Source organism: Mytilus trossulus, chromosome 11 (assembly GCF_036588685.1).
Source record: "Mytilus trossulus isolate FHL-02 chromosome 11, PNRI_Mtr1.1.1.hap1, whole genome shotgun sequence".
Lineage (NCBI taxonomy): Eukaryota > Metazoa > Mollusca > Bivalvia > Mytilida > Mytilidae > Mytilus > Mytilus trossulus.
Window position 1 is genome coordinate 12,004,667 of NC_086383.1, and position 26,743 is coordinate 12,031,409.

The 26,743-nt window shown below is 32.3% G+C and overlaps 1 protein-coding gene across 1 annotated transcript; it reads left to right on the forward strand.

Moving 5' to 3' along the window:
• The first annotated feature begins 1,030 nt into the window (after nt 1–1,030).
• On the forward strand, nt 1,031–21,827 carry LOC134690738 (uncharacterized). Its single transcript, XM_063550787.1, has 6 exons — nt 1,031–1,197; nt 9,148–9,224; nt 11,233–11,483; nt 11,922–12,099; nt 15,314–15,490; nt 15,749–21,827. Exons 2-6 carry the CDS (start codon nt 9,158–9,160, stop codon nt 15,994–15,996), a joined length of 921 nt encoding a protein of 306 aa, XP_063406857.1. The 5' UTR covers nt 1,031–1,197; nt 9,148–9,157; the 3' UTR covers nt 15,997–21,827.
• Nucleotides 21,828–26,743: the final 4,916 nt, after the last annotated feature.

Genomic DNA, 26,743 nt, shown 5'->3' on the forward strand with positions numbered 1-26,743 from the left:
GAAATACATTTCTCAACCTACATTTTAAACTCACTCGAATATATTAATTTAGTCATCTATAATACTAAGATTACGAGGTCCAATTTGTCAGCCGTCATCACGTAATAACGACGAATCAAAGAATTCAACTTTATATATAACTAATATAGTACAAAGGTGTAGATTAAAAATTACACCACTCCAGGCCCTTTTGTTTTCCACGTAATTAATATTGCCAATAATTAAGAAGTTCCGGGTCGAGTCCGATACCGATACCAATAGTATATTCATCTGTTACCTATTACCTCATCTGTACGTTCCGCATTTGACAGGCGCACCACCAAACGTTGTATTCAGGATATGCTATATACACAGGTCATAATCACAGGGTTGACACCACTAAATTGTCAAATTGTTACCTATTGTGGTATTTCAAACAGTAAGACTTTATAAGATAACAATACGAATACTAAAAATAAGATACAGTTTTCAATTTGTTAGCGGGCATGACGTAAAACAAAGAATCAAATAATTCAACTTTATTTATAACTAATGTAGGACAATGCTGTTAAAAAAATACTCTATTCCAGGACCTTTTGTTTTCCAAACAATTAATATCACCAATAATTGATAAGTTCCAGTTAGACGGGTTCAAACAGAAATATTTGAAAGCAGAGAAAACTGTGATAACTATCTTATAATCGGCATGACTTTCTCAGATGACAATACTAATACAAAAATAAGTCTTGCGCATAGTTATATACATTTTTTTTTAACTTTAATTCAGTCACGGACCCGCGATATTACGGGTGTGTTCTAGTAGATTTAAACAATAAACCGAGCATTATCGCAATGGTCTATTGGAATTCTAGCCGGCTGAATTTTGAAATACCACTGAATTGAAATCATCATCAATGCTTTTTTTTATTTTTCAAGACATACATATAAGAGATCATCAGTCAGAGTATTGCTTGGATCATTTTTAAAACTTTCATTTCACTATTTTCCTTTTAAGTTTCCGTAAACATTGCCGTTACTTCTCCGTTATTTGGTGTTACATTTATACACTTTCCCAGGGGAAATAATCGTGAATTATTGATTAAGATGTTGATGAGGAGATAATGATGATGAGCTTGAAATAATTAGTTATTTCCATGTTAATTATCCTACAAATATCAAAGGATATATCAGCAAATGGTATAATTGTGTTTCTATTGGGTAAGAATGCACAAAATTAACCTATTTTATCTACAGCGGCCGCACATTTGACAAAGAAAAATCCTTGTCCCATTTGTTAATTTGTGGGGAAACCAGATACGTTTATCACTATGCTGACCTAGTTTTGTTTACCATCAAAATGAGCAGTTTTGTTGAATGTCAGTTATAATATTAGGTGTTATACAGGTAATTGAAATGTCTGATTAATTAATTAATTAATGTTTCAAGTTACCTTGTACATCATGTACATGTTGTAGGGAGTAAACAATAAGATAGGTAGATTATTTGTTTGTATCTCAATGCACCTGTAATCCCCAATGTACTCGAGATTCCGCCAATATAGACGCACCCCTTGATTGACTGCAAGGGTACAGCGGATCCATGTACACTCCCTAAGGATTAATGGAGATGTGTCCTTTACAATATTATCCCACCACCAGAACAATCCCCACCCAACACCGCCCAAGGGAGCATGTAGGACACCGGGAAGTCTGTTATTATGGTGGAGGAAGCCGAAGTACTCGGAGAGAACCACCGGGCCACTCGGTGGAAACAGACAAACTAGAGAGATATCAGAAGATTGATCTCCAGGTCAAAGTAGGGGACAACTTTGACCAACCGAGGCCCCCAAAGTACCCAATCTAGTTTAAACTCCGGTCTGGGTACCAGAGATGTGTGTGAGAGGGTGAAAATTACCCTTCTGATGTACTGATATTTTTAGCACCCCGAGTGAGAATCGAACTCGGGACCTTCAGCACAGTAGCCATCGGTCTTAACCACTTGACCACATACTCACTTTGACATACTATTGCTAGGTGTTGATTCAATAATTTCATATTAAACTAGTACTTCAAAAGATAAAGATATAACAACATTAACCCTTCTCAATTTGGTAAGAACCCAATGATAACATGTTATATTTGGAAGCAAGTTAACTCGTACCAACGGAAACTCGTACCATGTTAACTCGTACCAAAAAAGTTAACTCGTACCACTGGGATATCGTACCACTGCAAACTCGTACCATCAAAAATATATTAAAAATTACGAATATTATGTTATTTTTTTTTGTAAACTTAATAAAATTAATGTTGAATTACTTGAATTTTATACTGGATTTTATAGACAAAAATACAAATGTTTTTCTAAAAAGCTTTATTTTTTAAGCTGATATTTCAAAGAAGTTATAATCCAGAAGAAAGAAAAAAACATTGCTTTAACTGTACCTTAAGTTGAATATCTATATCCAAATTAAATTAATTAATGCTGTAATCCATGATCACAAATTGAATGCTATTTTACAATTGTTGAAAGCCATGTGCTTTTTGGCGGGAAAATTCGGGAACAGGAAACGGTAACATTTTCATGGTAACTTGTTATTTATAAAAAGTAAGAATTTCATTTTGGAAATCATTTTGATTAAGTGCTAGGATCTATTCATGAAAAATTAATTTGGAATGATTAAAAATTAGATTTGATAATAATCAGTAAAAGTTAAAAAAAAAAAAAGTCAAAGGAGACAACAATGCAAATCTGCCACGGTATTTTCTATCCAATAGACAGGGAACATTAGCTACAAATTGGTCATTGTACTTTCAAATTATATACATTTTACAGAATTGAGAGGTATTGAGTGAAAGTAAATTACATACATCATTAAACACCATTTAAATAAGTTGGTACGAGTTAGCAGTGGTATGAGTTTGCATTGGTACAAGTTTTTGTAAAGTGGTATGAGTTGACATTGGTACGAGTTTACAATGGTACGGGATAACTATAATTCTTATATTTAATCACAGTCGCTTGAATTTTAGTGATATATGGGCGTTTTTCAATAAAAACGTATTTTCTTGTCCCAGCCATTTTAAAAAAATGTGTTTGATCTTTGAAAGTAATTTTTTGTGCAGTCAGTACATTGAATTAGTTTTAACATTTTAAAGCAAAGAAACAGTTTATTTTTTTTAGGGATTGATAAGATATTAACTCCTGAATGGTCCAAAACAACCAAAATGGCATGTCCCAAGACTGCTTGTTCAACATTCATACTCTAAAATATTGTAATAAAATGAAGAAATAAATGTTTTTTTTACTATACATAAGTTCTGTAATAATTCAAAAGTATGTTCAGAGCCAAGATATTTTAATAAACAGCTTTCAATATAGGTATTTTAGTTTCAGAAGGTGTGTCCCTAACAAAATGTCCACTACGAAACAAAGTCATTAAAATTTGCAAAATAAATAGTTTTATAAAATCAATGTAATTTTTGTTTGCACAAGATATAAACATTAGGGTCTTACAAAAGAAGTGATGCTTTTATAACGGCAATTAAATTGTTGGTAAGAAAAATTGAGCACATCAAATGGACCAGAGTGATACCGTATTTTTGATTATGTCCACTACGAAATCTCCTTCAGTTTCTGTTTTTAAAATTATGAAAAAAATATCAGTGTACAGCTTTTAAATGCTTTGATGAATACAATCAGTCTTGTTACTATTGCAATATAGGGATTGTGGGAAAAAAATAAACATGTGAATACGTCCCTTACGAAACGGTCCCCTACGAAACAAGTATGGGAGAAAAACGTTTCGTAGTGGACACTACCACTACCATGCAATCTTTTTTATACGACCGCAAAATTTGAAAAAATTTTCGTCGTATATTGCTATCACGTTGGCGTCGTTGTCGTCGGCGTCCGAATACTTTTAGTTTTCGCACTCTAACTTTGGTAAAAAAGAATAGAAATCTATGAAATTTTAACACAAGGTTTATGACCACAAAAGAAAGGTTGGTATTGGTTTTGAGAGTTTTGGTCCCAACATTTTAGGAATTAGGGGCCAAAAAGGGCCCAAATAAGCATTTTCTTGGTTTTCGCACTATAACTGTAGTTTAAGTTAATAGAAATCTATGGAATTTTGACACAAGGTTTATGACGACAAAAGAAAGGTTGGGATTGATTTTGGGAGTTTTGGTTTCAACATTTTAGGAATAAGGGGCCAAAAAAGGGCCCAAATAAGCATTATTCTTGGTTTTCGCACGATAACTTTAGTTTAAGTAAATAGAAATCAATGAAATTTAAACACAATGTTTATGACCACAAAAGGAAGGTTGGTATTGATTTTGGGAGTTTAGGTCCCAACAGTTTAGGAATTAGGGGCCAAAAAGGGACCAAAAAAGCATTTTTCTTGGTTTTCGCACCATAACGTTAGTATAAGTAAATAGAAATCTATGAAATTTAAACACAAGGTTTATGACCATAAAAGGAAGGTTGGTATTGATTTTCGGAGTTTTGGTCCCAACAGTTTAGGAATAAGGGGCCCAAAGGGTCCAAAATTAAACTTTGTTTGATTTCATCAAAATTGAATAATTGGGGTTCTTTGATATGCCTAATCTAACTGTGTATGTAGATTCTTAACTTTTGGTCCTGTTTTCAAATTTGTCTACATTAAGGTCCAAAGGGTCCAAAATTAAACTAAGTTTGATTTTGACAAAAAATGAATCGGTTGGGTTCTTTGATATGCTGAATCTAAAAATGTACTTAGATTCTTGATTATTGGCCCAGTTTTCAAGTTGGTCCAAATCAGGGTCCAAAATTAAACTTTGTTTGATTTCATCAAAAATTGAATAAATGGGGTTCTTTCATATGCAAAATCTAACTGTGTATGTAGATTCTTCATTTTTATACGACCGCAAATTTTGAAAAAATTTTCGTCGTATATTGCTATCACGTTGTCGTCGTCGTCGTCCGAATACTTTTAGTTTTCGCACTCTAACTTTAGTAAAAGTGAATAGAAATCTATGAAATTTTAACACAAGGTTTATGACCATAAAAGGAAGGCTGGTATTGATTTTGGTAGTTTTGGTCCCAACATTTTAGGAATTAGGGGCCAAAAAGGGCCCAAATAAGCATTTTCTTGGTTTTCGCACTATAACTTTAGTAAAAGTGAATAGAAATCTATGAAATTTTGACAGAAGGTTTATGACCACAAAAGAAAGGTTGGGATTGATTTTGGGAGTTTTGGTTTCAACAGTTTAGGAATTAGGGGCCAAAAAAGGGCCCAAATAAGCATTATTCTTGGTTTTCGCACAATAACTTTAGTTAAAGTAAATAGAAATCAATGAAATTTAAACACAATGTTTATGACCACAAAAGGAAGGTTGGTCTTGATTTTGGGAGTTTCGGTCCCAACAGTTTAGGGATTAGGGGCCAAAAAGGGACCCAAATAAGCATTTTTCTTGGTTTTGGCACCATAGCGTTAGTATAAGTAAATAGAAATCTATGAAATTTAAACACAAGGTTTATGACTATAAAAGGAAGGTTGGTATTGATTTTGGGAGTTTTGGTCCCAACAGGTAAGGAAAAAGGGGCCCAAAGGGTCCAAAATTAAACTTTGTTTGATTTCATCAAAATTGAATAATTGGGGTTCTTTAATATGCCGAATCTAACTGTGTATGTAGATTCTCAATTTTTGGTCCCGTTTTCAAATTGGTCTACATTAAGGTCCAAAGGGTCCAAAATTAAACTTAGTTTGATTTAAACAAAAATTGAAACCTTGGGGTTCTTTGAAATGCTGAATCTAAAAATGTACTTAGATTTTTGATTATTGGCCCAGTTTTCAAGTTGGCCCAAATCGGGGTCCAAAATTAAACATTGTTTGATTCATCAAAAATTGAATAATTGGGGTTCTTTGATATGCCAAATCTAACTGTGTATGTAGATTCTTAATTTTTGGTCCAGTTTTAAAATTGGTCTAAGTTAAAGTGCAAAGGGTCCAAAATTAAACTAAGTTTGATTTTAACAAAAATTAAATTCTTGGGCCTCTTTGATATGCTGAATATAAACATGTACTTAGATTTTTTATTATGGGCCCAGTTTTCAAGTTGGTCCAAATCAGGATCTAAAATTATTATATTAAGTATTGTGCAATAGCAAGTCTTTTCAATTGCACAGTATTGTGCAATGGCAAGAAATATCTAATTTCACAATATTGTGAAATAGCAAATTTTTTTTTTAATTAAGAGTTATCTTTCTTTGTCCAGTATAGTAAGCAAGAAATATCTGCAAGAATTTTTTTTAATTGGAGTTATCTTTCTTTGTCCAGAATCAACTTAAATCTTTGTTATATACAATATACAATGTATATTCACTTTTTACTACCAACTGATAAATTTAAATAATCTTTACCATTCAGTGATTACAAGCAGTTTTTTTACATCTTAATATTTTATGATGTATTTAAATGAGTAGTAATTATAATTGTTGCAAACTCCATTAGAATATTTTAATTGAAATTAGTTTTGGAATAAGGGAAAGGGGGATGTGATTAAAAAATTGGGTTCAATTTTTCTCATTTGAAATTTCATAAATAAAAAGAAAATTTCTTCAAACATTTTTTTTTTTGAGGATTAATATTCAACAGCATAGTGAATTCTAAGAGAAAACAAAAATTTTAAGTTCATTTGAATATATTCATTCTGTGTCAGAAACCTATGCTGTGTCAACTATTTAATCAGAATCCAAATTTAGAGCGGAATCCAGCTTGAATGTTGTGTCCATATTTGGCCCAACGGTTCAGGGTCCAACCTCTGTGGTCGTATAAAGCTACGCCCTGCGGAGCATCTGGTTGGTCTTGTTTTCAAATTGGTCAACATTAAAGTCCAAAGGGTCCAAAATTAAACTTAGTTTGATTTTAACAAAAATTGAAATCTTGGGGTTCTTTGATATGCTGAATCCAAACATGTACTTAGATTTTTGATTATGGGCCCAGTTTTCAAGTTGGTCCAAATCAGGATCTAAAATTATTATATTAAATATTGTGCAATAGCAAGTCTTTTCAATTGCACAGTATTGCACAATGGCAAGAAATATCTAATTACACAATATTGTGAAATAGCAATTTTTTTTTTAATTAGAGTTATCTTTCTTTGTCCAGAATAGTAAGCAAGAAATATCTAATTGCACAATATTGTGCAATAGCAAGATTTTTTTTTAATTGGAGTTATCTTTCTTTGTCCAGAATCAACTTAAATCTTTGTTATATACAATATACAATGTATATTCACTTTTTACTACCAACTGATAAATTAAAATAATCTTTACCATTCAGTGATAACAAGCAGTTTTTTTACATCTTAATATTTTATGATGTATTTAAATGATTAGTTATTGTTGCAAACTCCATTAGAAATTTTAATTGAGATTAGTTTTGGAATAAGGGAAAGGGGGATGTGATTAAAAAAATTGGGTTCAATTTTCTCATTTGAAATTTCATAAATAAAAAGAAAATTTCTTCAAACATTTTTTTAAGAGGATTAATATTCAACAGCATAATAAATTGCTGTAAGAGAAAACAAAAATTTTAAGTTCATTAGAACACATTCATTCTGTGTCAGAAACCTATGCTGTGTCAACTATTTAATCACAATCCAAATTTAAAGCTGAATCCAGCTTGAATGTTGTGTCCATACTTGCCCCAATCGTTCAGGGTTCAACCCCTGCAGTCGTATAAAGCTACGCCCTGCGGAGCATTTGGTTTAATCTTTTTTCAATTATATTCGTGCAAAACAAATAACAAGGGTTAGCATGGTTAGTTTCATGTAATTTTTAGGGTTGATGTCAACTACGAAACTTTTTGTCCACTACGAAACGCATCAAAATGTCCACTACGTAACAGGAGTTGAACCTTCATGTGTGAAGTACTGTCTAATCTTTATCGATAAAACTGGTTTTCCAATCCAGAAAAAAATGATATTTGTCTAGTATTTAACGTAAACAAACTGGAATGTCTATCGGAAACATTAAAAAATATGTGTGTTTAGAAGAAGTTTCGTAGGGGACAAAAGTCCCCTACGAAACAGTACACAAATTATGAAAATAATATCATTTTAAAGAATATTTAAGATTGCACTTTTTGTTTACAAACAGGTCTATTATAGAGGTATTCAAAATAACTCTTGAAATTAAATTTTAGACAAGTTGATTTTCCATTTTTTTAGGTCTGAAAGTTACGATTTTATTGAAAAACGCCCATATGTATGAAAAATATTATACATATATATAACAGTATTTTTTTATTTTTTTGTCATACATATATCACTAAAATTCAAGCGACTGTGATTTAATATAGCTGGTCCCGAATTTAAACAATTTTTCTTTTATCCGATTTTCTACTGATGCAAAAAACCTTTTTTTGCTGTCTCTTTCTATACCTCTACTTAAGCGGACCGGACCCCATAAAATATTTAAATCAAGACATCCCGAAATTTAAGAAAAGAATTCCTGGATCACGGAACTGATCAAACCTTAAATTCCAAATACCCAAGCTTGATCTCGACATCCATAAAAAGGTTCTGCCCCCCCCCCCCCCCCCCCCCTAGAAGATCACCATATATTAGTACATGTATGTTATCACTTTTCATAGTTTTCCTTGATTGATTGAATTATGATATCTTAACATTACTTTAACACGCTGCATTTAGGCTATTTCATGGCGGCAAGTTTTTATAGGTGGAGGAAGCTGGAGTACCAGGAGAAAACCACAAACCTTTGATATAAGAAAATATCCATCATGTCCATCAAAGTCTGTTTACCCTGGGTTCAGTCACCCAACAACCAGTATACAACAAGAATATGAATCGGGGTATATGGACCAAATAGGAACAGTTATTTTGGCCGTTTTGTTCGGTTGTCGTCTCTTTGAATAAAACTGACAATGGAAATGGGGAATAGGTCAAAGAGGCAACACCCTGCTCAAAGAGCAGACTAACAAAAAAATACCATGCCTTTAAGTTCTAGATTAAACACTATCTTATTGTTGTCTTTAGTTATTTTGCTATGAAGTTCTATGCGCTTGTGAGTTTTAAGTGACCCCTTAGTACATGTAGTATGTTCAACCTTTTTTTATGAAAAATTTGAGATATTATTTACTAATCATTATTTTGTTGTTTTCAGTGTTGTTACCATGGAGACAGAAGTACTCATTTTGATTGTGGCACAGATTATTTCTTGTCTAGCTTTTCAGAAGTCAGGTAATGACTCTAATTTAAAGTAACATATATATTCTATACCATATAAACTCATATGTTATATCATGACAACTTGACTCATTGTAAAAACAAATTGTGAAGAGTTTACCATTGGACTCGAAGCAAACAACAATCAAATTATCAATATATAGATATAGGAAGATATGGTGTGAGTGCAAATAAGACAACTCTCCATCCAAATAACAATTTATAAAAGTAAACCATTATAGCATGATATGTAAAGGTCAATGTACGGCCTTCAACACGGAGCCTTGTCTCACACCAAACAACAAGCTATTTAAAGGGCCTCAAAATTACTAGTGTAAAGCCATTAAAACGGAAAAACCAACGGTCTAATCTATATAAAAAACGAGAAACAAGAAACACATATAAATTACATAAACAAACGACAACTACTGTACGTCAGATGCCTGACTTATGACAGGTGAAAACATAAAATGTATACATGTCATAAAAAATATATACATGTATATCGAAATAAGGAGATGTGTTATGACTGCAAATGAACAACTATTCACTATAAAGGAACAATGGCAATGGAGAACCAACTATAAGTCGCTGAGTGAGTAAGTCCTTCAATAATGAGCAAAACACTAATTGTATAGTAAGCTATACATGAATCTTAAAATGACAAAATGATAAGCTATTCAAACTACAGAACCAACAGCATATTGAATATATATAACTACAAACAAAATAAATCCTAATTATGCCTGCTGAACCCTCTCGTAACCTTTGAAAGTGGTGTAACAGCACAAGACAAGAACAAACTACATAGTATGTAAATCCATCAAAAAAGACTCATCAGACCAGTAGAGAATATTTTTCATGTATTTGTTCTTTCAGTTACCATCAATCAACCATGCAACAATCAGCTATACATCTATGAGTTACCATATACATGTAAATAATGCAATTATTATTTAAACTGATGTAAACATCATCACTGTAAATTCTTGAGCACCAATTGTATTTATTTTAAATCTTTTATCTTATCAACATCCTATTTAAAACTCATTTAACATAGCAAATGTTTTGTTTTTTAGTGTTTTAAATTCTAATAAAAAGATAAATAATGGCCTGTAAATATATCCCTTCACCTACTACTCTTTTTACATAAAAATATAAGAACTATTTATTTACTACCGTGTGACTCGGGTGCTCCGTTGCAGAGGAATTTACGAAGAAAAGAAGAAAAGAAAGAAGCTTAATATTCCTTTTACAAGAAAACGTAATTAAAACGTTTAGCTGACTTTACAGAGTTATCTCCCTGTAGTGTTAGGTACCACCTTAAATAGCAAACAAAAATCATGCTGAACCTACCCTAAACTGGGACAGTGGTTAAACAGCACAAGACAGTATCAAAATTTATTATATACTTAGTAGTGAATACAGATAAATGATATGTGTAATACAATCATTGGCAAGCGTGCTGTATCAGCCACCCGTGATGATATCGATATCAGCACGGGTACAAAAGCTTTATCACACCTTTAATCTGTATGACGTCACGTCATCGATTGCAGTCACTGTTGCAAAGGCTTTCAAATCCCTTATCTATATGATGTCATGTCAAACCTATAATCTGTATGATGTCATGTCAAACCTATAATCTGTATGATGTCATGTCAAACCTATAATCTGTATGACGTCATGTCACATAAAAACATCTACTTGAGGTATATGTATATAATAAAGTGTATATTATATGACTTTTTCAATATCACACACCGTATCAACCCTCAACCAATATAATCCCTCGAGCAGAGCTCTTGTGATTATATTGGTGTCTCTGGTCGATACGGATGCGATATTGAAAAAGCCATATGATATTCTCTATTTATCAAATGAAGACTTGACTCATCAGATCAGCCCACAATATTTCACATGTACATGTATTTGTTCTTTCAGTTGTAATCAATGAACCATGCAATGAACAAAATCAATATTTATACCAATAAAAAAAATATTCAATGATTTATTCTTTCAGTTGTAATCAATGAACCATGTAATGAAGATCAACAATACTCGCTGGGGCTGAACGATCAGCTATACATCACAGTCAATGGTGATAAATTCTTTGAGAAAGCTTGTGGAATCAGTCTGATCGCCAACGATGACAAATTTCAGTGTTCCAATCTCTGTATCTCCATATCTAGCTACCAGATCCAGACATGTGATCTAAGGCTTTCTATCTACGATACTGGAGTATGGAAGTTTGGGTCGGCTAGTCCTGCTGTTGTAAGTACATTTATCTGTTAATGGTATGAATCTTATAGGAAATGCTAGCTTATTACCACAATAAACAGATTATTATTGAATTTTGATGGTGTCATGATCACTTTTACTGTTCTAGAGTAATGCCCTTTGCTTAATTTTTCATTTAAGTTCTATAACTTTAGTAACTAAGTTTGCATCAACTGAATGTTATGAAACTTATACTCGAGGCTTACTACCTCAAAATACAGGTCAAGTACCAATTTTTATAGCTTTACTTTTAGTAACCATGTAACTTCAAGTTTTCTTATGCAAACAGATGTGACGTACTATGATTTGGTGGTATTACACCTACAAAAATTCTGAAGCTCCATCTCAATAAGCCTTAGATATATGTACATTACCAAATGTATATTTTATGTTGTTTATATATTTCAAGTAAAAAATTAGTTCATTTTACAGTTAGGACAGTGTAACAACCAGCTGACTAGAAAAGATTGGTGCTCTACTGGTAACCAGGCCAATATAAGACTAGAGAACACAGTTGGCACATGGGCAACAATGGTGGGGAAATATGACTTTGAAATCATAGTTGTGTCAAGGTGCTCTACAACACAGACTGCTGCTGTCCCATTTAAAGGTATGTAGTTGTGGTGTTTCTGGAGTGAAATGGAATGGTCTATAGAAATTTTGTGTACTGTTTACTGTAAATTCAAAATTTGTTTGTGTGTATTAAATTAATTATTGAGATTTTGTGAACTGTTTACTGTAATTTCAAAAATTGCTTATGTGCATTTATTATTGAGATTTTATCATTTTGGACTAAATTTTAAATTTTACAATGAATGAGAAAAATCCTTTGTAATCATATACAAAATTTCGAAAATGCAAGTTTAAATTATTGCAATTATAACCCATTAACTTTTTTTGGCAATAATAAAAACATCTCAATAATTTCTTAATTAACCGTAACCTATTTTTCTAATTTGAAGGGAAAGGTTTTTTCTTGCCATGGGGAATTTTCAGCATTGTTCGCAAACTCTAAAAATTATATGGGCCATGTCTGAATATTCAGAACCAAAATTCAATTTCTTCAGTGAGGCAATTTTATCTTGAATGTGCTTATAGTCCAAGATCCTGCTTTTTCTTATGTGTGTGATACTTAAAAAGAGTTGATAGATAGATAAATATTTATCACCAAACAGCAATATTCAAATGCATATACATTTGTATATTAAGGGTAATAGGCAGGCCTCAAAAACTTGACTTTAACAGACACAATTCGAACAGAACGTTGACTTTAACAGTTATTATTTGTTTTCAAGGGAGGGTTAGTCTGAACCCCCGAAACCCACCTGGCAACAGATATGATAGGTGTCTGTTACGTTAATTTATACTGCTTTGTATAAAATAGGGGCTATCAATAACAAAGGGTTAAAAAAGACAGACAGTACTATATGAAAAAGAAAAAGCTAAATAAAATTTTAATATACACTACACAAAAACAGTAAAAGAATGCTGAAAGATGGATATACATATACAAACTAATAGGTGAAAACAAACTATTATTTATAATTTGGAGTTAATTATGACGTCCATTATCACTGATCTAGTATACATATTTTTTAAGGGGCCAGCTGAAAGACCCCTCAGAGTGCGGGAGTTTCTCCTTACATGTGGCCTTCCGCTATTGTCTGCTCTATGGTCGTTTTTTTGTCGCTTTGACACATTCCCCATTTCCTTTCTCAATTTGAATTTTATCATTGCCAAACCAAAACATTGGGAACAGACCAAAACATTGGGAACAGACCAAAAAATACAGCATTAAACAAAACACAAAACTAAAGACTGAACGAATGAACCCCACAAAAAACATTGGTATGGATCAGAACACATTGATAGGGATCAGAACACATTGATGATATGGATCAGAACACATTGATAGGGATCAGAACACATTGATGATATGGATCAGAACACATTGATATGGATCAGAACACATTGATATGGATCAGAACATATTGATATGGATCAGAACACATTGATACAGATCAGAACTCATTGGTATGGATCAGAACACATTGATATGGATCAGAACATATTGATATGGATCAGAACACATTGATATGGATCAGAACACATTGGTATGGATCAGAACACATTGGTTTGGATCAGAACACATTGGTATGGATCAGATCACATTGATATGTATCAGAACATATTGATATGGATCAGAACACATTGATATGTATCAGAACATATTGATATGGATCAGAACACATTGATATGGATCAGAACATATTGATATGGATCAGAACACATTGATATGGATCAGAGCACATTGGTATGGATCAGAACACATTGGTATGGACCAGAACACATTGATATGGATCAGAACACATTGGTTTGGATCAGAACACATTGGTATGGATCCGATCACATTGATATGTATCAGAACATATTGATATGGATCAGAACACATTGATATGTATCAGAACATATTGATATGGATCAGAACACATTGATATGGATCAGAGCACATTGGGGTATGGATCAGAACACATTGGGGTATGGATCAGAACACATTGGTATGGATCAGTGGCATGAATCATAACACATTGGTATGGATAAGAACATATTGATATGGATCAGAACATATTGATATGGATCAGTGGCATGAATCATAACACATTGGTATGGATAAGAACATATTGATATGGATCAGAACACATTGATATGGATCAGAACACATTGGTATGGATCAGAACACATTGGTATGGATCAGAACACATTGGTATGGATCAGAACACATTGGTATGGATCAGAACACATTGATATGGATCAGAACACATTGATATGGATCAGAACGCATTGGTAGGGATCAGAACACATTGATATGGATCAGAACACATTGGTATGGATCAGAACAAATTGGTATGGATCAGAACATATTGATATGGATCAGAACATATTGATATGGATCAGAACATATTGATATGGATCAGAACACATTGATATGGACCAGAACGCATTGGTTGGGATCAGAACACATTGGTATTAATCAGAACATATTGGTATGGCTCAGAACATATTGATATGGATCAGAACACATTTGTACAGAGCAGAACACATTGGTACGGAGCAGAGCACATTGATACGGAGCAGATCAAATTGATATGGATCAGAACACATTGGTTTGGATCAGAACATACTGATATGGATCAGAACATATTGATATGGATCAGAACATATTGATATGGATCAGAACATATTGATATGGATCAGAACACATTAGTACAGAGCAGATCACATTGGTACGGAGCAGAGTACATTTGTACGGAGCATATCACATTGATATGGATCAGAGCACATTGATATAGATCAGAACACATTGATATGGATCAGAACACATTGGTACAGAGCAGAACACATTGGTACGGAGCAGAGCACATTGGTACGAAGCAGATCACATTGGTATGGAGCAGAACACATTGATATGGATCAGAACACATGGGTATGGATCAGAACATATTGATATGGATCAGAACACATTGATATGGATCAGAACACATTGATATGGATCAGAACATATTGATATGGATCAGAACACATAGGTATGGATCAGAACACATTGGTACTAATGAACCCCCCCCCCCCCCCCCCCCAAAAAAAAAAACATTGGTCAGAACACATTGGTACTAATAAACCCTCCAAAAAAACAGTGGTCAGAACACATTGGTATTAATGAACCCCACCAAAAACAGTGATCAGAACACATTGGTACTAAAAGGAACCAGTGGTATGGATCAGAACACATTGATACTAATAAGAAATTAAACTTTGATTTTTCTAAGTTTCAGAGAAAGAATCCAGTGGTCCAGACCAGAACACATTGATTCTTATTGGAGCCATCTTGAGTTGTGTGATCATCTGTATGGCAATGTTCATCATGTTCCTGGTCTGGTACATCAAAAGGCAGGCTATCCTCTCTCACCAAAGTGCCAACAGCTTACCTAGGAGTATCTCACAAGGTAAGGGTACCAGTCAGACCATTATATAGAATTAGAGATAATCTGACAAGTATAAATAAGAAGATGTGTTATGAGTGTCATTGATACAACTCTCCATCCAAATGTATACAAAGTTAACAATTAAAGGTCAAAGTATGACCTTCAACATGGAAACTTGGATCACACTAATCAGCAAGCTATGAAGCTGTTTATCATGATGTCTTTTAAAACATGTGCCATCAACTTTGTCTTAATTATGTCTACTTTCACTTTCAACAGGAAGTGCTGTTTACCATGCTGTTCAGGAAACATGTGATGGTCATGTGCCATCAGAGCCTGTTCAAGTTACAGACAAAATGTTGACAGATGAAGATCCCAGTCACCGTGTCTGGAATCAGCCACAGCCCACAGCGCCACCTGTTGAGGAAGATTGTAGCAAAGAAAGACCTCCTAGCTATCACGAAACTTGTATTCCGCCCAATTATGAAAACACTAGCCCACAAAATAGAGGTCGGGAAATAGTCTGATCACTTGCCCGAGCTGTTAAGTTGGGAATTTTGAATGTTTGTCCTGTTTTTCTAAAATCATTTGTTTCAATATTATTGTGAAACAACTATTTCACATCAGACTGATTGAAGTTGCTGAAACAGAATTAAATGTACAAACTTTATAGAATGACAAATTGTATTTTTACAATTAACTTGAATGAACAATATATGCAGTCTGTTTTCACTCATATATATAAATAATTGTATTTTTACATGTAAATGCTGTAGGAATTGAATTGAATAATTATTACATGTGCATCGTAATGTTTCAAATATATTTGATCAAATACTCTTAATGTACAGTGATTTTTTTTAGAGTGTTATGGCAATTTTGATTTACCAGAATACGGATTTGTTTTTTTGAGGTTAGTTTTTTAGTTTTAACGGTCAACAATTCACAGATGCTATGAATAAATTATGCCCCAATGTCAGCTGAGTTGGCTCATGTTGACCAATAATTTCATTTTCAGATTGATTGTAATTCTTTATTAAAATGACAATACAACTATATGACTATGTGGAGGAAAAAAATCTTAAAGAATAATTTTCATAAGTTTTCTTATTATTGAAATTATAAGTTAATTTATATCAATGTTGTGGGTTCTGAAGTTTAAATTGTTATAACTGAAGAATCCTACTAAATTTCATTACTTGGAATGATATTCTGGTTTTTTTTTTAATGTTGATTCAACTAGAAGTTTTAATCAGGTATTTACATTTCATCGGAACATTTCTGTTTGTAAAATTAGCGTTATGATTGTAATTATAGAATCATGATGAAAATTGTTGCCTGTCATATAAGAAGATGCAGGATCACCTTATGAAAATTATAGATGGTTTTGTAATAAAACAACCTATTTGTACTTTCAAAATTCTTTTGCAATAAAAAAAAGAAATTTATATTTTAAAGACAAATTTCACACAGTCAAAAACAAAATGACCGTGTGAGGGCCGTATGGCCAGTCAAGGTCATTAAAAACTTCCATCATCATAGTCAAACAGCTGGTGCATTAATATTTTAAGATAAAAATAAGAAGATTGTTTATGATAGTCCTTTTTTCATGACATGGGCATTGAAGTTACTTTGCCAAGTGTGTTTTTAATAATTACAAATCAGTCAAGTACCAAGATTGTATGTATCACTATTGTTTAAAACACTTGGGTGTCTGTAAAAAAAAACAAGGGACACAACTTTTATAGTTATAGAAACCAATTACAAAACATGAATAATTTTTGTTAATTTTTTTATCTTTGAAATTTTTTGTTGTGCAATAATCCTGCCAGTATGTATGTTGTAAGATGGTGTTAAAAATTTGTAACATTTTATCCTTATATTTGAAAGCAGCACAATAGATGTTCATTTCTAATTTGTGATGTTTTACTTTTTGTTTAAGGTTGATCTTTCATTATTTATAACCAACCCTGAGCTGTATAATAAAGTTTTTCAAGACTACCTAAGGGAGTAGACCCCAGTTAAGGGACATAACACTTTAAGAAAATTTCTCGTGTGATTTTTTTCAACGATTATCAATAACATGTTTAAAGCTTCTCACAAACACAGATCTTAAGAACTCTGACATGAATGCTTTAAAAAAATAAAAATTATACTAAATCTGAAAAACATATCACCTATTTAAAGTTTTATATCCTTCAACTCAGATCTGCGCCATCTGTTGTCTGTGAAAGTAGTTAAAACTATGATACGTCATAGATGTTTGTCCATGTCATCAAATGAAATTATTAAATAGTGTTGAACAAACTGACCCTATTTTTTCCAAATGTTAAATACAAAGCAGAAAATATTGTATAAAATAGAATAACTTAAAGGTGTTGTAAGTGTTTTTTGGGAAGATTTTTTACAAGTACTGAGTTATCTCCCATATTTCATTTTTACTTTGATTCTTGTTTTAAAAAAAATCAAAATGAAGGAAATTTAAAGAATTTTTTGGGCAGATTTTTTTTAAATGTATGATTCTTTTGAAAATTACTCAAAAGTGGTTAAGGTTAATAGGTTGTAATTGTACATCTCGATTGAAAAGTGCTTAATGTTATTTTTTATTACAATTGTATAAATATATTCATGACACTTTTATGTGTAGTGTACACGTAGAAAAGGTCACTTTTAAAGTGAATTTATGTAGATAAGTACATTTGCATAATTAAAATTATATGTTGAAATAATTGAACAGAAATTTATTTGTAGAATATGTGTTGTGTTAAATTGTGAGGTTAATATTTGTGGTGTATTATACAATGTGCTTATATTATATCATGTTTTATGTCAAAAGATTTACATTTTATAAAATATTAAACATTTTTTGTTTATCATACCTCGTCCATATCATCCATGTCTAAAGGAATAGAATTTTATTAAACAATATTAAAAAGAGAACTGTCAATTCAGTCCGTCGTTACAATTTAAGATATTTATTAAAAATTATATTGTTCTTTTTTCTGTCGATAAAGGAATTTCCAAAAATCTGCATCATTTTTTAAAAATATCTATTTATATTTATTCTTTTAAAATCCTACATGTTCAAATTAAAAGCGAAAAAGATTTGGAAGTATAGAAGGTTTAGTTTAAGCAGTTATTCTTAGTCATCTTTTTTTCAATGATGTTAGATATAAGTTCTATATCTTTATTCCATTAAAGTTCATAATGTAGGTTTTATTTTGATACAAGGGTCAAGGGTTAATAATGGGTCTCTTCTGTTTGATTTGTGAGAAATAACAAAAAAAGGTATGAGAGATTTTTAAAGTTTCTATCTAATTTTTCTACTATTTAAAATCACTAGATTTGAATATGACATTTGAATATGGATTTGTACATGACTATAGGAGTTATTTCTAAATTTTACTTATGTTAATGCGTTATTTCAATCCTGTTTATTTTTAGCTTTAATATTTTATTAGATAATTGTTTTATATTGTTGATGATGTATATATACATTTACACTGCATTTTATTCTAGTCATTTATTTTTTAGAGGAAATAAAATCTCTTCACCACAAATTCTTTGATCTGGGTGTTTTTAACCCAAATTCTTCTTTAATTACTTTATTTTTAGTAGATGTGAAAGAAACCTTGAAAAAATGTTGCATTTCTATTATGTGGGTCTCATTGGGGTCTAAGCGTGACCCAGGATTGCCGATTTTTTGTAAGCGTGACACGTGAAAGTCAAATTATTGTGGTGTGAAAATGGGAAATGAGGTCTTGTGGGACTTGGGAAAAGACAAAAAAAAATGAGAATTGCTTACGTACATAGTGTAAGCAGGATACGGGAATCTAACAAAACAGTAAGCGAGATCTGGGATCGGAACTCCCCAATGGGACCCCCTATTATTGGTTTGATTTATGACGAAAAATGAGGGTCTGGTTTAGGGGTTTTCATTTCTGTATCCTTTTGCTATTTAGGCCATCTCCTGTTATTCTTTTACTCTTTTAGTCCATTTTTTTTCTATTTCTGCGTCATAGTTCTCTTTTATTTTTATATCCCCATTCTTTTTCTATCTAATGCCCATTATTCTCTGTTGTATGCCCCTGAATCTCTTTCCCGTAAACTCCATCCAGACCCCCATTAATTCTTTGTCTGTAAAAAATACTCACACATAAGTGACATAACAAATGTTTGTGTTTCATAATCATTTATTATCATGTGAATTTGAAGATTAATTTTTTTCAAGAACATTTTATATACAAAAAACTGGTTGTTTTCTTGTAGATTTTTTACTTATTTAGATATATTATAAGCATTTAAATGATCGTTGTGATGATTTTTTTATTCATTAGTTAATTTTTACACTTGGACTTGATTTATGCTGCATTCAGCTTATATGTATTACACTGGCAAAAAAAAAGTTAAATGCAGAAATTTTCAAATATAATACATAAAAATGTCCAGCTTATGTGTATTTTGCAAGCCTGTAATTGACAAATGGAAATACTCACTGAGAGAAATAAAAACAGAAATATTAGTTTAATTTTTACAAATGGAAAATTGTCATTTTGAATATTTCATTTTTCTAAATTTCAAAAAAAGTTTTGAAAAGTTTGAACATTGTCAAGTGTTTTAAAGGAAATCCGCTACATATAAATGCAGCCAAAAATGAAATCCCTCTATATGTATACATTTTTATTAGAGATTATTTACAACTTGTTAGTGAGCTTATTGTTTTTTGTGACATATTGAAAACATTTTTTTGTTGTTCCATCTTATTTAAGTATTTGAACCCTACATTTGACTGGTCAGTGAAAATTAACCATATGAATACAAAAGTTTTACTTTGGTTTGGTTCACATATAACAGTCAAAGTATAGGATTAAACATACCATGAACACTGTGGGGGATCAGGGGGAGGGTTCCGGGAGTTGGAACCCTCCTTTTTTTTTACGATCAATGCATTTGAATGGGACATATAGTCGGAATCCTCCTTTTGTCCTGGGTTGGGAACCCCCCATTTTTCAAATGGCTGGATCCACCACTAAAGAACACATGTACATTCTAAATACTATTTTATACTGTACTGAAATAAACCATGTAGAAAAAAAGTTCTATTATGTGAACCATACATGTATGTTGAAAAAAGTGATTGTTACATGTACTGTACTGAAATTCAACAATGTAGTAAACTCCTATTATACGAACCATAAATGTACATTCTAAATACTGATTCAATACAGTACAAAAATAAACCATGTAGAAAATGTGTATTTTGTGAACCATTTTAAATACTGATGAATACAGTACAGAAATTAACCATATAGAAAAATTCTTTTTTATGTGAACCATGCATTGTAAATACTGATATGGTTTTGAACACATGTATTTACTTATTTTTCATCAAATATGAGATGGAATTGACATATCATGCTTGTATGCCAGTAAGTCATTTGGTTCATTTGTTTAAAAGTTTAAAAACTTTGGTTTACTCCCTAACCATTCTATATTCAATTTTGGCACCTTATAGCTATTATAATGTTTTCACATTTATATGTCAAGTGAATGAAATTTTTGAACGTCTGAAATTATAAAATATGTTGAGAAGTTTTTTAAAGCTGGATGATTTAAATATTTAAATAAATCTCTTTTTTACGGGCATTTTGAACAATTTATCCTTTTTGGAAATATTTGCTACACTTTTTAAGCATAACAAATCGCAGGTATAGTATAAAGGTTGGACTTGCATAATAGATTATTCCCAATGATATAAATTTGAGTCTGAGTTATTTATGTTTTTGACCTTGAGGGAAAGCAAACTGGTTGATTTTCTTATTTGACAATTGGTATTCAAATTTAAACAAATAGTACAAGAAATTCTGATAAAAGATCCATCCTAGGTTTTCTTAAGCAGTCATTAATAAGTGGATGTTACTGTACAAAGTCATGAAAAGGGAAGTAACTTTGGATTCCAATAAGGTCCATGGAAATATATCTAGTACAAAACAAATAGTGGTATATTACTCTTTTCTTTACACTACCTCAACACAAATTGGCTAAATTGTGACCAAATAAATGTGCCCTTAGTTTCCAAAATCAAAAATCCCAAACTTGATGAAATTTTCAATTTCCTAAGTAAGATTTCCTTAAGATGACACCTTGAGCTAGAAGCTGCTACGATTGAATTTCATTTTATGAATATGTGTAAATATTATTATTTAATTAGCAATACCAGATCTGGAAGATTTGATGTCATAATGTTGTAATTGTTTATCATGTCAGTTTTCTGACTTTAATAATCTATTATTTTTTTTGTTTTCTCATTTTACTTGCAATTTTGATTTATTATTTTGAAATAAAGATGTTACTGGGATATTTGTCCTTTTATTTTATTGAATTGAGAATAGAACTGAATGGAAAATGGAATTGTTTAATGTCATGGAGCAGAGTTACTCAATATAGATGAATAATTTCATTTTGGATGTAACACGTCTTCTGATTGGCTGACGTTATTTTGTTATGAGCCCATAGACATAATTTAGTCATGTGACTGTGACGTCATCAACGTTTTTTCATGGTTTTCTAAGGATTAAAATGGATTTAAGATTAAATTGAATTATAAGAAATGTAATATTTTTTCTGTCTATGAAGAAAAAACATAAAAAATGTGGTGCACACTGAATAACGTGCGTTACTATTAAAAGCTGTTGTCTTATAATGAAAAAAAACCCACATAATTGAAAAAAGGCTCTAGTTACATGAATTATCAAGTTTAGTACCATTTCTGCAAAACTGAGCTTTAACAACTTAGCCTTTGGCAAAAAAGTAGGCCAGGTTAGGAGCTTGTGATCTACTGGTAGTCAATGGTTGTTGTCTTGTGATCTACTGGTAGTCAATGGTTGTGGTCTGTTATAATTGTTATTCATTTATTGTAGTGTTTTGTTTTTTGACTTTTTCAATTTTTTCATACTATGGTCTTTTATAGCTTACTATAAGATGTGTTTGCTCAATGTTGAATGCCATACATTTTGTTGACATCTTTGTCTGTTAGTTTATATTAGATACTGTATATAAAAAAGAAGATGTGGTATGATTGCCAATGAGACAACTATCCACAAAAGACCAAAATGACACAAACATTAACAATAATAGGTCACTGTACAGCCTTCAACAATGAGCAAAGCCCATACCGCATAGTCAGCTATAGTTATTTGGGTGGTAATCACAACACATATCCTTATTTTCATATATGTCCAGCAGCCTTGTTAGGTCCTGTCATTATTTCCACAACTATTTAAAAGTCTTTAAAGAAAGAGTTCCAAGTGGTTAAGTTGAAGTCAAAATATTAAGGACCCAACACATGTTGGTTGACCACTATGAAGTATCTGTTTCACAGATGAGGACATGTTTGTCATAATTGTCGTAACTACAATACATGTACTATCCTCTATTTCTAGAATGACCTACCTAATTAGACTTATCACTTTATTTGTACTTACATTAGAAGTAGTTTGCCACATGTGGAGCAGGATTTGCTTACACTTTCAGATCATTAGCAGTAGTTTGCCACATGTGGAGCAGGATTTGCTTACATTTTCAAATCATTAGCAGTAGTTTGCCACATGTGGAGCAGGATTTGCTTACACTTTCAGATCATTAGCAGTAGTTTGCCACATGTGGAGCAGGATTTGCTTACACTTTCAGATCATTAGCAGTAGTTTGCCACATGTGGAGCAGGATTTGCTTACACTTTCAGATCATTAACAGTAGTTTGCCACATGTGAAGCAGGATTTGCTTACACTTTCAGAGCATTAGCAGAAGTTTGTCACATGTGGATCAGGATTTGCTTACACTTTCAGATCATTAACAGTAGTTTGCCACATGTGGAGCAGGATTTGCTTACACTTTCAGAGCATTAGCAGAAGTTTGTCACATGTGGATCAGGATGTGCTTACAATTTCAGAGCGTTAGCAGTAGTTTGCCACATGTGGAGTAGGATTTGCTTACACTTTCAGAGCGTTAGCAGTAGTTTGCCACATGTGGAGCAGGATTTGCTTACACTTTCAGAGCATTAGCAGTAGTTTGCCACATGTGGAGCAGGATTTGCTTACACTTTCAGAGCATTAGCAGTAGTTTAAATTGCCACATGTGGAGCAGGATTTGCTTACACTTTCAGAGCGTTAGCGTTTGCTTTTTTGTTTGGGTTTGTACTGCTCAGTCTTTAGCTTTTTTGCTGACTCTTTATTACTTTCGGGAGGTTTTATTGTTTTTTCTATGTTATTGTCAATTTATTTTCGACTATGAGTTTGACTACCTCTTTGGTATCTACCACCTTTCTTTAAATGATAAATGTTGGTGAAACTTTGAATGAAAAGTGTATACAAAATATTTCAGTTAGGTTTCAGAATTGGTGCTGATTAAAAACTTAGTTATGGTCCTTAGAAATATAAAGATGGTGTTTTTTTAACCAATCTTTAAATGTGTTTGTTGACGTGATTTTGAAATTTTTTATACAAACAGTTTATTTCACTAACATGATATTATTAGAAATGTAAAGGATTAAAAAGAGGTGATGGTTTCCAGGTGTTAATTTCACTATCCTTTGCTTGATTGATATGAAACATAATACATAGGGAAGCGGGGAAAGCCTAATGATTTGGGGGTCAACTAAGCAAAGGTCTAGGTCACTGTTTCAAATTTAAATAGAAAATTTTTAAAAAATGGTTTCAGGATTTTTACTAGAAATTTACTTGTTGATTGGAATGAAATTTAAAATGTGGGAAAAGCAAAGAAGCTGATTGACTTTGGGGTCAATTAATTAAAGGTCAAGGTCACATTCCCAGTTACAACAATAGACATTTTTTGGGGACTGGTATTAGTAGCTTAAATTTCCCTGGCTTGATTGGTAAAAACTTCGCCCCCTGAAAGAGGTATTAGCCTATTTGCCGCTCGAAGCATACTAGTATTTAATTTTGCTAAATAATATAATAGAAGATCAAGATATTTTATTTCCAATTATGGGCCCCTAAAGGCATAAATATTACAACAATGGATATAAGAAGATGTGGTATGAGTGCCAATGAGAAACAATTTGTAAAAGTAAGCATTATAGGTCAAAGTATGGTCTCCAACACGGAGCCTTGGCTCTAACCAAACAGCTAGCTATAAATTGCCCCAAAAAATGACTAGTGTAATTGTAAAACCATTTAAATAAGAAAACCAACGATCTAATCTAAATAAAAAACGAGAAACGAGAAAAACTTATGAACCACATCAACAAACAACAACTAATAAACATCTGATTCATGACTGAAGGAATGTGCATACTACTGCAACACAATTTTGCATGATGAAAAGGACACATGGATTTTCTTGTCGAAATTCCTAATTTCAATCTTTTAAAACCAACCAATGTGGCCATTGATATGTTGGGATCTTGTTATTTATTGTACAATAGAACATCTAAAAAAATATGACAAGAAAATGGTTGATAGTGTTAGAGTATGAATAAACGATGAATCTATTTTAATTAGATTGAATAAACGATATTTGTTTTACCTCATGACAGTCACACAGCAACCCAACAAAACGACTTGAGTGTTCAACATACGGTCTTTAACAATAGGATACAGCTATACAGTATGTCCAGCTCTCTATCGCAAGAGCAGTATTAAAAGTATAGTCAAATTATTTAAATAAATATCAAAGACTATCAATACAAGAGGCTGTGGATCTGAACTTCCAAACTGTAAACTTTCCATTTCTATGTAGCAACATTTAAGAAGCGATTGCATACGGAGAATTTATCTCACAGTTAATACAATACATCTGGGCGTGTATTTCTTATCATGATTTCCTTGATAGAGGGTTGATGCCTACAAGGAAGCTATCAAACTAAGAGTTCCAAGTTATGAAGTTGCAATCACCTCCTTGTTAATTCACAAAGGCTTAAATTGTCCTTAGCTTTTTGATTTTTTTTTAATCCGGGCAAAATACTACAGATTTTACATAAAATCTCCGGGTGCGGGAATTTCTCGCTACATTGAAGACCTGTTGGTGACCTTCTGCTGTTGTTTTTTATTTGGTCGGGTTGTTGTCTCTTTGACACATTCCCCATTTCCATTCTCAATTTTATTGTAATATTACTTTTGATACAAAATAACTACATTTTGGCACATCGCATTAAAAATGAAAAAGTATTGACTCTTCAAATAAGTATGCATTATTTGGTTGTAACGTCAGATTTTGTCAAATGCATGTTCAATCAATTCTTAACGCTTTTAGCATAGTTTACTATTCAATGTCATCATTTTCAACTTTTTGGTTACAGAAAATGTTGGATCCTAGGTTGCAGCCAAAGTCTTCCTCGAGCTTTTAAGTTGGAGAAATGCACAAAATCCACAGGCACTTGTCTCAAATCCCCCCCTATATACCTTAAGTTAAGTACCTTGTGTTATATTAAGGTATATAGGATTATTTTTTTTTTAGACAAGTAAGTGCCTGTGACAAATTCATAGTATTTTGACAATATATCCACAATGTGGTGATTTTGAAGCCGACATTTTCTCTCGTGTTTTATGAAAAGATTTATTCTAACAAAGAAGTAAGGCTTTTGTTATAGATTTTGAAATCTTGTGATAAAGTTGAAATTTGAAGACCATAAAAGAGTTAGCTGATCGGACTGGAACATTTGTTTCACAGACGACAACGAATATGTTCCAATTGTCCGCGTAACTACAACCCCCCCCCCCCCCCCCCACTTTTCTCTGAATGTGACATACTGAATCACCGGGTTTGTACTAAGATGTTCAACATGAAGGGTGTCACATGTGGAGCAGAATCTGCTTACCCTGCGGAGCACTTGAGATCAAGTGTTTGATAGGGTTCATGTTGCTCAGTCTTTAGTTTTCTTCATGTTGCGTTTTGTGTATACTGTTGTTTATCGGTTGGTCTTTTTCTGTACAGACAATCTTCCGATACCTTTATCTTTCAGTTATGTTTTCACTGACTGTTTATGACGCCTTTGCACTAAATCCATTGGATGTGAACTGATTGATAATATTGTCATAAATGCATGCTTTCTTGTGTCAATTAGTCGTTATTTGTTTTCTACTAGCGGCTATCAGCAAGTATACTCTCAGATCTGTACTAAATGTCTTTTTGTTCACACGGTTGAGATGTACAAATCCGGCCACGTCTACTCTGTGTTTTTGTTCGATGTATTTCTATTTGTATATAATTATAAATATCTAATAAGTTAAGCCTTCATCAACTGTTTTTTTAAGTTG